Raw genomic sequence first — 10,389 nt, forward strand, 5'->3', positions numbered from 1 at the left:
ATGTTTAATATCTGCACTAAATTACAAACATTATCAAACATATTATTTAAAAAAACAATATTGAAAGAAAAAATAAGGATTCGACTGAGACTCGGCACAATTCTACCAAATTCTGATATTAAGCACAATTCACCAAAATCAAATTCTGAATTATTGATACTCGACGAAATTCTCTCGAATTCTGAACAAATAAAGCCACGAATAGTTGTGCGCAAAGCGCAAATGAATAAGAAGAAATGTGGAAGATGGATTCTCGGTAATGAATAAGAAGAAATATCGAAATGTTCGAAAAGAAAGTTCGGTATATGTGTTCGAAAGGCTCGGGGAGGTCACGGATTCTTATAATCCGTGATCAACTTTTTCTTTCTTTTTTTTTTTAATGTTGAATCCGTAAAAAGTTATGCAGATTGTTATACTTTTACAAAGTTTTCTGATTTGTTATATTTTAATAAATACAATTTTAAATTAATATTATTTTTAAAATAACCCCTTGCTGTGCCTGTCAACAGTCCTCGTTCATCCAGGTTGACTATTTGTCGGTGGACTTGGATAGAGAAAAATTAATTATATATATATATATATATATAACAAATAATGAAGTTTAGGAGTTAACTACAAAAACATAAAGATTAGGGGGTACATTGCAAAATCCCTTAGCTCCTCTGACCATGAATTCAAGGCTTCTATAAAATTTTTGTGAGTTAGGCTGTTCCCGTGAAACCTCATTCGATTATTTATAGAGCACACACAAACACAGCGCCTATAGATCAATGGGTAGTTTGGAGAATCACAATTCCTACCACCATACCATCTCAAGCGACACCATCGGAAAAGTTATTACATGCAAAGGTACTACGTAAATCGAGTTTCTGAACTTTTCTAATATATGTTATTTTCTTGTGTTATTGAAAATATTATTTCTAGAAATTTTTGGGTAGGACTATAGAAGAATTTCATGCAATTTGGACTTATTTTAAATGAATACTTACAATATCATAGTTTGATTGGGCGATTAATACTATAGGATTCTAATAGTATATGTTGGTAGCCATTTGGAATATCGACAAGAAGAAGAGATTTTAAGGGATTGAATCAATTTTCCTGTATAAGTTTGGTAGGTTGATCATGTGATTGGAGATGTATTGTTGTTACATAAGTTGACTTTGGTGGAATAATTGCAGCTGCGGTGGCGTACGGGGCGGGGCAGCCTCTGGTTGTGGAGGAGATTCTGGTGGATCCTCCTCGGAGAAAGGAGGTCCGAATCAGGATTCTGTTTACTTCCATCTGCCACACAGATCTTGATGCTTGGCAAGGAGAGGTACTTACTAGTTTCATATATATATTTTGTTTTTAATTGATTTTGTGCTCAAAATTTATTGGATATATATATCAAACTTGGTTTTGTGTTAAAGAATGAAGCTCAGCGGGTGTTCCCTCGAATTTTTGGGCATGAAGCCTCCGGGTAAGACTATGCATCGATGAATTTTTACATTATAATTTATTTTTATACCTTAAATGCTTAAACATCGTACAAGTACTATTTATCAAACTTCAAATCAATCTCATTCTTGATTTATATCATATGTCGTAATTATGTAATCAAGTGTGGTGGAAAGTGTTGGAGAAGAGGTGGGGGAGTTGGAAGTAGGGGACCATGTGGTTCCCATCTTCAACGGAGAGTGCGGGGAATGCGCATACTGCAAGTCGGAGAAGACCAATCTGTGCGAGACGTATCGGGTGAAACCGTTTAAGAGCACGATGAGCGGCGACGGCAAGTGTCGGTTCAGGACAAAAGATGGAGACCCCATTTACCATTTCCTCAACACTTCCACATTCGTCGAGTACACAGTGCTGGATTCAGCTTGCGTCGTCAAGATTGACTCCAAAGCCCCACTCCCCACGATGACACTGCTCAGCTGCGGTGTTTCTACGGGTATTAATTAATCATTTGCGTCGTGTACAAATAATAAAAATAATTTTATATCTCGATCGATATACTAGTAAAAGTAAATTAAAAATACATTCTTTACAAAAAGTGATACAGAAAAAAATATGAAAAGTCACGTTTTCTACACGGTTAAACACAGGCTATGGAACCTTTTTTCCCCATTAAATGACCATGTGTCACGTTAGAAATCTCCCTTTTTTGTTGTTGGAAGATTGTATTGTAATACAAGTCGGTATGCATTAATTGAATTAACATAATAAATGGCGCAGGGCTCGGAGCGGTGTGGAACACCGCTGACGTGCCATCTGGGGCAAGTGTCGCTGTTTTTGGCTTGGGAGCTGTGGGGCTGGCTGTAAGTTTGCTCTATTTTAGGCATTAAAGCGTTCGAACCGACACCTTGTACTGTTTTATTTAATACAAAAACTAACGTGAGACGATGTCATGAGTCAATTTTGTGTCGACATGTGTAAACGTTCTATAAGTGATCTTTACACCATAATGATTTGTAAACTAGGGAAAAAAATGATTGTTTTATATATTCATAGTTCTTGCTTTCAAGTTTTCATTAGTATTTATTAATCTTTTAGAATTGGATGGACCAAGTTCTTATTGAATGACAAATGAAAATTATGATTGGTTTTATTTACAATAATTTTTATCTAATCAAATATCTATTAAATTGATATATTTATATTTACATGATTTTAAATATTGCAAGTAATTAAATAAATTAGAAAGAAATTGGCAAATAATATATAAAAATGTCCATTATTGAGGTTGACTTATATTTTAATGAATTTGCAGGTGGTTGAAGGGGCAAGGGCCAGAGGAGCATCAAGAATTATTGGAGTTGACATTAACCCCGATAAACGACTCAAAGGTAAATATCATTTTATTTCTTGGTCATTAATTCCCATGATTTTAAGACCATGTTTAATTATTATAATGGGTTTTTTTTCCTGAATAATTTGTGTTAAAATTTCAATGCTATGTACTTATATATGACCATGTCCTATTATGTAGATTTTAGTTTCAATTCTTGACTTGACAATCGTACCGAATTTTCCTGAAACAATACAAATGTCCGTCCTCCCATTCGTTAGTTGTCCATGTATTGTCTTTGAGTAAGTATGTTTTGAGACAATTTCACGATTTTTTATCTGTGAGACGGGTCAATCCTACCGATATTCATAATAAAAAATAATATTTTTAGCATAAAAAATAATACTTTTTCATGGATGATCCCAAATAAGAGATCTGTCTCACACGATCCGTGAGACCCGTCTCACACGAAGTTTTTGTCATTGTCTTTTATTGTCGCAATTAAAAAGAGACAAAGTCGTTTAAGAAGGATTTTTGGCTGACTTATAGTCTATTTTACATCAGAGATTTTAAATTTAGAACGAGATCACGTTTTCAAAATCCGATTTTTAAAACCTTTCCACCAGCTTTAAAGAAAAAGAAAGGGAGAATCTGATAGCATCAAAATTCTCAACATGAGAAGAAAAATTTAAATCCTCTGCAAAATCTTTCTCCAAATATAAATTTACTTTTAAAATATATGAAATTTTGTTGATGGGACTAGAATAAATTGAATAATCCACAATTTTCCTCTAATCATGGATCTAAAACGACTTACAAAAATGTGGAGTCAACTATGGCATATTTTCTTGGTCACGGTCAATGACACCCAATTTTCCCAACCATATAATTATTTAATGAACTAAATAATTCATATTATATATTTATTTATTATTTTCTTGTATTTTTTTTTTTTAATTCCCAAAGGACAAGCAATTGGGATCACAGACTTCCTAAATCCCAAGGATCTGGACAAGCCTGTGCATCAGGTCAGCAAATGTCTTCCATAATTGAATAAATCTAATTTTTATTTTATTTTATTATTGAAGAGAAAACAAATTAAGGGTCAAATATTCTTTGTGATTTGGGTCTTTTTAAAATTAGTTATTTGTTTTTATATTTCTCTATAATACACAATTATTTGTTTGGTCAATTATTTTATAAATAATAATGCAAAAAATGCTGCAGAAAATAAGGGAAATGACGGATGGAGGTGTGCAATATAGTTTTGAATGTGCAGGAAACTTGGATGTCCTCCGGGAGGCTTTTTTGTCAACCCATGACGTAAGTTTCTTCTCCATTTTTTTCATTAAATTATTATATATTTTTAAAAATATATCTTTATTACAAAATTTAAGAATAAATTATTAGTAATATAAGTACATTAAAATTAATACATGAGATAATTATATGAGATTGAATTTAAATAAGATGTGTGTAAGATTAGAGTAAATGAGAAAGAAGAGAATTCATGAATATGTTGTGTTCAAAAAAAGCATCGAGCTGTTTCGAGTCGTGTAACATATGCCACGTGAAAAAAAAAAAAATAATTTTAAGTGATTCATTGTGGTATATATAGTTTTTTTAATTAAAAAAAGTTTTTGTATATATCTTTTTCCATTAAATACCAAATTTTGTTAGTCTAGCGATCTTTACTTTATAGCTTAGAAATATAGATATAGTCATACTCTTGATGTATGTGGTATGAAATTCTCGACTCCAGTTGGTGCTCTCTTTTTTCATATACTTTGCTCTAAATGTCCCAAATATACAAATTATTACGAATTAACGAAAACTCGTTTCGTCGAAATCGGCTAATAATCCTTAAATATGAATTAAAATAATAAATAGAAAATAAACCACTGTTGGTGCACTATAAATTATTTATGAAGTTTGATGCAGGGTTGGGGTCTTACAGTGATACTAGGGATACATCCAACACCAAGATTGCTACCAATCCATCCAATGGAGCTATTTGATGGGAGAAGAATGGTGGGATCAGTGTTTGGTGACTTCAAAGGGAAATCTCAATTGCCTCATTTTGCAAATCAGTGCATGAATGGGGTAATTTCTCGTCTTCCCTGTTCTTTCCTAAAAAAAAAAGTCGTTCAGCATATAAATTTTAGATGCCTTTTGTCCTAACTAATAGAAAAAGAACACATGCCCAATTTCCTACCAAGTATTGTTTACTTTTTTAACCGAGATTAGTGCTAATATTCAAGTCCACAAATTTGGATTCAAGGCACATAATTTTTGACAAATAATTAACACATGTTTTGTGTTAGTAAAAAATGATTGGTTTAATTATGTAAGCAATCATTTTTTTGTGTTCCCTATACTTCACGTATAAATACTCATCCGTTCTTTATTTCAAAATCACACCATAACATAAAGTTTCTTAGCTACAATCATAAGTGTAGAAGTGAGATAAATGATTTAGTGTGAGATTTCTTAAGGAGTGTTTATCTTTAAAAAGAATAGGATTAGTGAAGAGAAAATGTGTTAAAATCAGAGTGTTATGATTGAAATACTTTGTATTCTCAATTCTCTTGTCTCATTTGTTATTAATAAAGAAGTGATCTTCTTGAGAGGTGTAGAGTGAATGTAGCCCAATCTTAGGGTGAATCACTATAAATATTGATGTCCATCTTACTCATTGTTGATATTACTTATGATGTCACACTGCGATGTTACCTCGTTTATTTTCATGATATCCCAACAACTGATATCAAAACGAAATTCTCAAATACTATAGGAAGTCTTCGTATGATATGTGGTTGCAGCTTAGTCTGAAATTCCACAATCAGAAAAGGTTTTCTAGATAGTATTAGGGAATTTGTTTTTTTTATATTCAGGCTTTGACGATTAATTCGTTGACAGCAGTCACAAAAAATGGAGGTACGCACAAGCAAGATGATTAGACTTAATGCCTCTAATTATCAACTTTGGAAAAGTAAGATGAAAGATCTATTATTCGTCACAAAAATGCATCTACCGGTGTTCATCGAGTCTATACCAGATGATAAATCAAATGCCGAATGGAGATTCGAGCACGAGCAAGTCTGTGGGTACATCCGAAAATTTGTCGATGACAACGTGTATAATCACATCTTTAACGAGACACATGCTCGTACGCTTTGGACGAAGTTAATACACTATATGCCTCCAAAAGTGCAACAAAAAATTGTTCTATTTGACCAAACTTTTACGTGTTCGATACAAAGAAGGAACTCTGGTCGCAGATCATCTCAACGAGAATCAAGGATTCGTGGAGCACTTATCAAGTATTTGACGATGTGATATTTTGATAGTGCTACCTTCATTAGCAGAGTCTTGGGAGACTGAAGGTATCATTAACAAACACACACCAGGATGAGTTGTGAGTATGGACTTCATTAAGAGTGACATCTTTAATGAACAGATGAGGCGGAAATCTCAAGGAACTTCTACCTCACAGTCCAATGTTTTGGTTGCTGAGTCTAGGCGGCGAAGCAAGATCAAGAAAAACACAAATCAGAAGTCAAGAAGAAGCAAGTCCTAAGAGAGATATGCCAATATAAGGTGTTATCGCTTTGGAGAAAACGAACATACTAAAAAATATTGTCGGCGACTGAAAAACAAACATGAAACCGACGATGAGTAAACTAACTTCGTTGACGAATTCAATGTTGCTCACGAGCTAGAGCAGGAGTCCGTAAATTTGGCAACTCAAGTAACTAGATGGGTGATCGATGGTAGATCAACAGTCCACTTCACATCTCGAAGATAATGCTTTACATCTTACATACAAGAGGACTTTGATGTGTTCAGTATAAGGAATAACGACTTATCCAGAGTCGTGGTAAAGGAAGACGTGAGCTTGACTACTGTGGATAACACTACACTGGTCCTGAAAGACGTCAGGCATGTGCCAAATATGCGCCTGAGTCTGATATCAGTCGAAAGACTCGAAGAAGGTTTTTCTGCACAACCTTCCGAAACGAGGCATGTAAGATTTCAAGAGGATCACATGTTGTGGCAAAGGGATTAAAGATGTCGAAACTATAAGTAGTTAATGAAAATCATTTTGAAGGCATGAACTAAGCTGGTGAAGAAAATTAAACAGAGTTGTGGCATCGACTTCTTGGACACATAAGTGAAAAGAATCTTACATGCCTTGTGAGCAAGCAAGTTCTGTTTGGTATAAAACAGATTCATATGAAATAATGCACGAATTGATTAGCTAGAAAACAAAACAGGATATCATTCAAAACTTCACCTCCTAGCAGAGCCGATAAAATTCTAGATCTAGTGCACTCAGATCTATGTGGTTTGATGTCATTGTCTCTCGGAGGAGCAAGGTACTGGTTAAATTTTATCGATGATTATTCTCGGTAAATTTGGGTGTGGACACTCAAAACCAAAGATCAAGTAGCGGAAAAATTCAACAATTTTCTAAACGTGGTTGAACAACAAACATTAAACTCAAATGTATTCGAACAGATAATGAAGGAAAATACATTGGATCATTTGATGAGATATGTAAAAGGAACATAATCAGACATCTAATGACACTACAAAAGACACTACAACTCAACGGATTAGCTGAGAGAATGAATAGAACTTTGACATAAAGAGTCAGAAGCATGCTTTCATATGTACGGTCTAAAGCAAACACCGAGACAGTGGTACAAAAGGTCCTGAACTTGTGATAACAGAGATTCAAGAAAACCACTGCAGGTCTGATCGAATTCACAAAATGTGTTTGAGGTGGAGAATTGATAATATTAGCCAATAAATTTGAATTCAAGGCACATACTTTTAACAAATAATTAGCACATGTATTGTGTTAGTAAAAAATAATTGATTTAATTATGTAAGTAATGATGTTTTTTTTTCTTCTTAAAATTTCACCTATAAATACCCATCAATTCTTCATTTCAAAATCAACCAAAACACAAAATCCTCCTATTTACAATAAAAAATATAGAAGTGAGATAAATAATTTAGCATGAGATTTTTTAAGTGTTTATCCTTGGAAAGGATATGATTAATGAAGAGAAAGTGAGTGTTAAAATTTGAGTGTTCCATTTGAAATACTTTGTATTTTTTCTTGTCTTATTCTTTATTAATAAAGAAGTGATCTTCTTGAGAGGTGTAGAATGAATGTAGCCCAATTTTGAGGTGAACCACTATAAATATTGGTGTATATCTTATTCATTGTTGATATTAGTTATGATTTTCATTGAGATAGTTATCTCGTTTGTTTCTCTATATCTCAACAATTAGTCTCTCTTATTTTCCCATATATATTCTTATCTCCATTTATTTTTAGCGATGAATTAATGTTATAGACTAAAAGCGTCGAAATTTTGTAAACCAAAGGGTTTTTGACATATCACAAACTAAAGGAACCAAAACAGTTTGGATCCTAAATAATAGTGACCCTGTTTATCTATTAATTAATTAGCAGCGGAGGCCTTCTTATAAAATATATGATTCTACTATCTTTGTTTATTTATTAACTTTTCTTCTTGATATATTCAGGAGGTGAAGTTGGATGAATTCATCACCCACGAGTTGCCATTTATCAAGATTAATGAAGCCTTTCAATTACTCATTGATGGGAAATCCTTGAGATGCCTTCTTCACCTTTGATCATCGTATATTTCTTCATGTTTTGATATTCTGATACACGTATATTGATATATTTTCGAGTGTGCATGCTGGATGTTTGCTGTATGTATTGAAATTATAACGACTCTAGCTGTGGAATATTTCGATATGTTTGTGCCAATCGGATTGCACTACAAACCATATATATGTTTGAAGAAAATGATCACTTCTGTTAAGAAGATGAGTTTGAGAGGAGAAAATGTAAACTCCATTCTGAAACCTTGAAAAAATAATACCAATAGTTCGGCTTTGCTTTGTAAACCTGCACTATATTCATGCTTTCCCTACTCAGCAGAGGCACTTTTGAAATAAATAAACAAAAACTCTAACACTCCCCTCAAGCTTGGTATATAGATTTATGACTCCAAGCTTAGATAAAAGATAATTTGTTATGTTGTGCCTTTCCTAATGCCTTTGTGAAAATGTCCGTAGCTTGTTGTTGATTTGTCGGAACGTGTTGACTTGATTTTTCTCTCTTGTATCTTTTTTTTAATTGCTGAAAATATAATATAAAATCGAATATTGAATCGGGTTTTGGATATACCGGATTATAGCAGGAGTTTGATTTTCCTCAAATCTTTTAGTCATCTACATGCCTTTGTTGATCTAAGCTTATGTAACACCTCATTATACATTCTAACATGCTTAAATGCCATTATAAGTTTGATTAAAACTTTGAAATAATCTCCCTATATTTTAGACATCCTGTATTATACAAAATATATGTAAACCTGCAACACATCAGATGATATCAAAAATTTCATGTACCAAGTGTTCGGTCTGTGAGCCAAAATAACCAAGTTCTGCTGGTTGGTATGAAGTGAGCTGGGCAGAGCTTTGCTGGCATAGCTTCTCCGGTGCTTAAGTCAGTCCTGAGATCAAATTTAAGTGTACGGGAATAGTTTTGCTTGTGTAAACAACAAGTGAATGTGTAAAAACCATAAAGCATACCTGATATTTAGTGTGGGAGGAGCTAGATACCTTGTATGGAAAGAAATCTAGTACGACAAGTTCCTTAGAATTAAGATTTGTGATGATCTTATCTTCTATTTGATAATTTATAAATTTGGAATATGTGTTTCAACTTTTTCGGGATTCTTTTCTTATCACGGAAAATTTAGTGCAAGAGTTTTATATGAAATTACTTCATTCACCGCCACTCTGATTTTTGTTCGGGTTGACATACTTGCAGATCAGCTGCTGAGTAGTAATGTGCTCGGAGGTTCGAATCTTGCTTTGCAAGACTTTTCCCTAGAAGAGAAGAATAAATCGGACCTTGAGTAGGTTTTTGGGCTTCTGTTTTGGTCATAATTGTATTAAATATAGGCCTATCATTCTTGTTTATGGGCTTTGGGGCCATTGGGGTCTGACTAACTATTATTTGGGCCAGGTCGGATTTACGGTGATATCAATAGTATCTCCCCTATTTAGTCTAAAAGAAGTATGAAGTTTAGACAAAGTGTATGGGTCTAAACTGAATACGCAGAGTAGGCCCTTGGGTTCGTGTTTATTTTAAGCACCAATTATCTAATATCTGAGCATTTGAAATGGAACGTTCTAGCTGCCCACTTCAAAATTTATGAATGTATTAAGCCATTGAAATATTTCCATGTTTCAATAGTTAGAGCAGATGTCCTGCAAGCCAACGGTTGGCTACAGAATTTATTGACACAAGTGTAGTCAAATATCTTTATTATAATATAATTTAACTTTTTATGGTTTCATTTTTCTTTATCTGTATACCCATGCAATCAGCATAGATAAAGTTCTTGATTATACTTTAATACAAGTGAATCGTAATTCGATCTTGAAACTCATTTGTAAACACTGTATATTCTAAATTTGTTTCTAGTCGATTCAGCCGCCTAAAAATAAGGATAAAGGCCGCTTAAGGTTGAGACTAGCATCTGTGATGTTGTGTACCG

The 10,389-nt window shown here is 33.4% G+C and overlaps 1 protein-coding gene across 1 annotated transcript; it reads left to right on the plus strand.

Moving 5' to 3' along the window:
* The first annotated feature begins 605 nt into the window (after nt 1-605).
* Nucleotides 606-8,725, plus strand: LOC142527351 (alcohol dehydrogenase-like 4). The gene is made up of 10 exons (XM_075632122.1): nt 606-849; nt 1,182-1,318; nt 1,413-1,462; nt 1,605-1,933; nt 2,218-2,300; nt 2,753-2,828; nt 3,737-3,798; nt 3,998-4,093; nt 4,712-4,873; nt 8,336-8,725. Exons 1-10 carry the CDS (start codon nt 771-773, stop codon nt 8,444-8,446), a joined length of 1,185 nt encoding a protein of 394 aa, XP_075488237.1. The 5' UTR covers nt 606-770; the 3' UTR covers nt 8,447-8,725.
* Nucleotides 8,726-10,389: the final 1,664 nt, after the last annotated feature.

Source organism: Primulina tabacum, chromosome 15, assembly GCF_025594145.1.
Source record: "Primulina tabacum isolate GXHZ01 chromosome 15, ASM2559414v2, whole genome shotgun sequence".
Classification (NCBI taxonomy): Eukaryota; Viridiplantae; Streptophyta; class Magnoliopsida; order Lamiales; family Gesneriaceae; genus Primulina; species Primulina tabacum.

Excerpts from the sequence above, each read along its gene's own strand:
- LOC142527351 (XM_075632122.1), top strand. The coding sequence starts at position 771 with ATGGGTAGTTTGGAGAATCACAATTCCTACCACCATACCATCTCAAGC. Across the intron at positions 1,319-1,412 it reads TTGATGCTTGGCAAGGAGAG|AATGAAGCTCAGCGGGTGTT; the intron begins GTACTTACTAGT and ends TTTGTGTTAAAG. Across the intron at positions 1,934-2,217 it reads CAGCTGCGGTGTTTCTACGG|GGCTCGGAGCGGTGTGGAAC; the intron begins GTATTAATTAAT and ends TAAATGGCGCAG.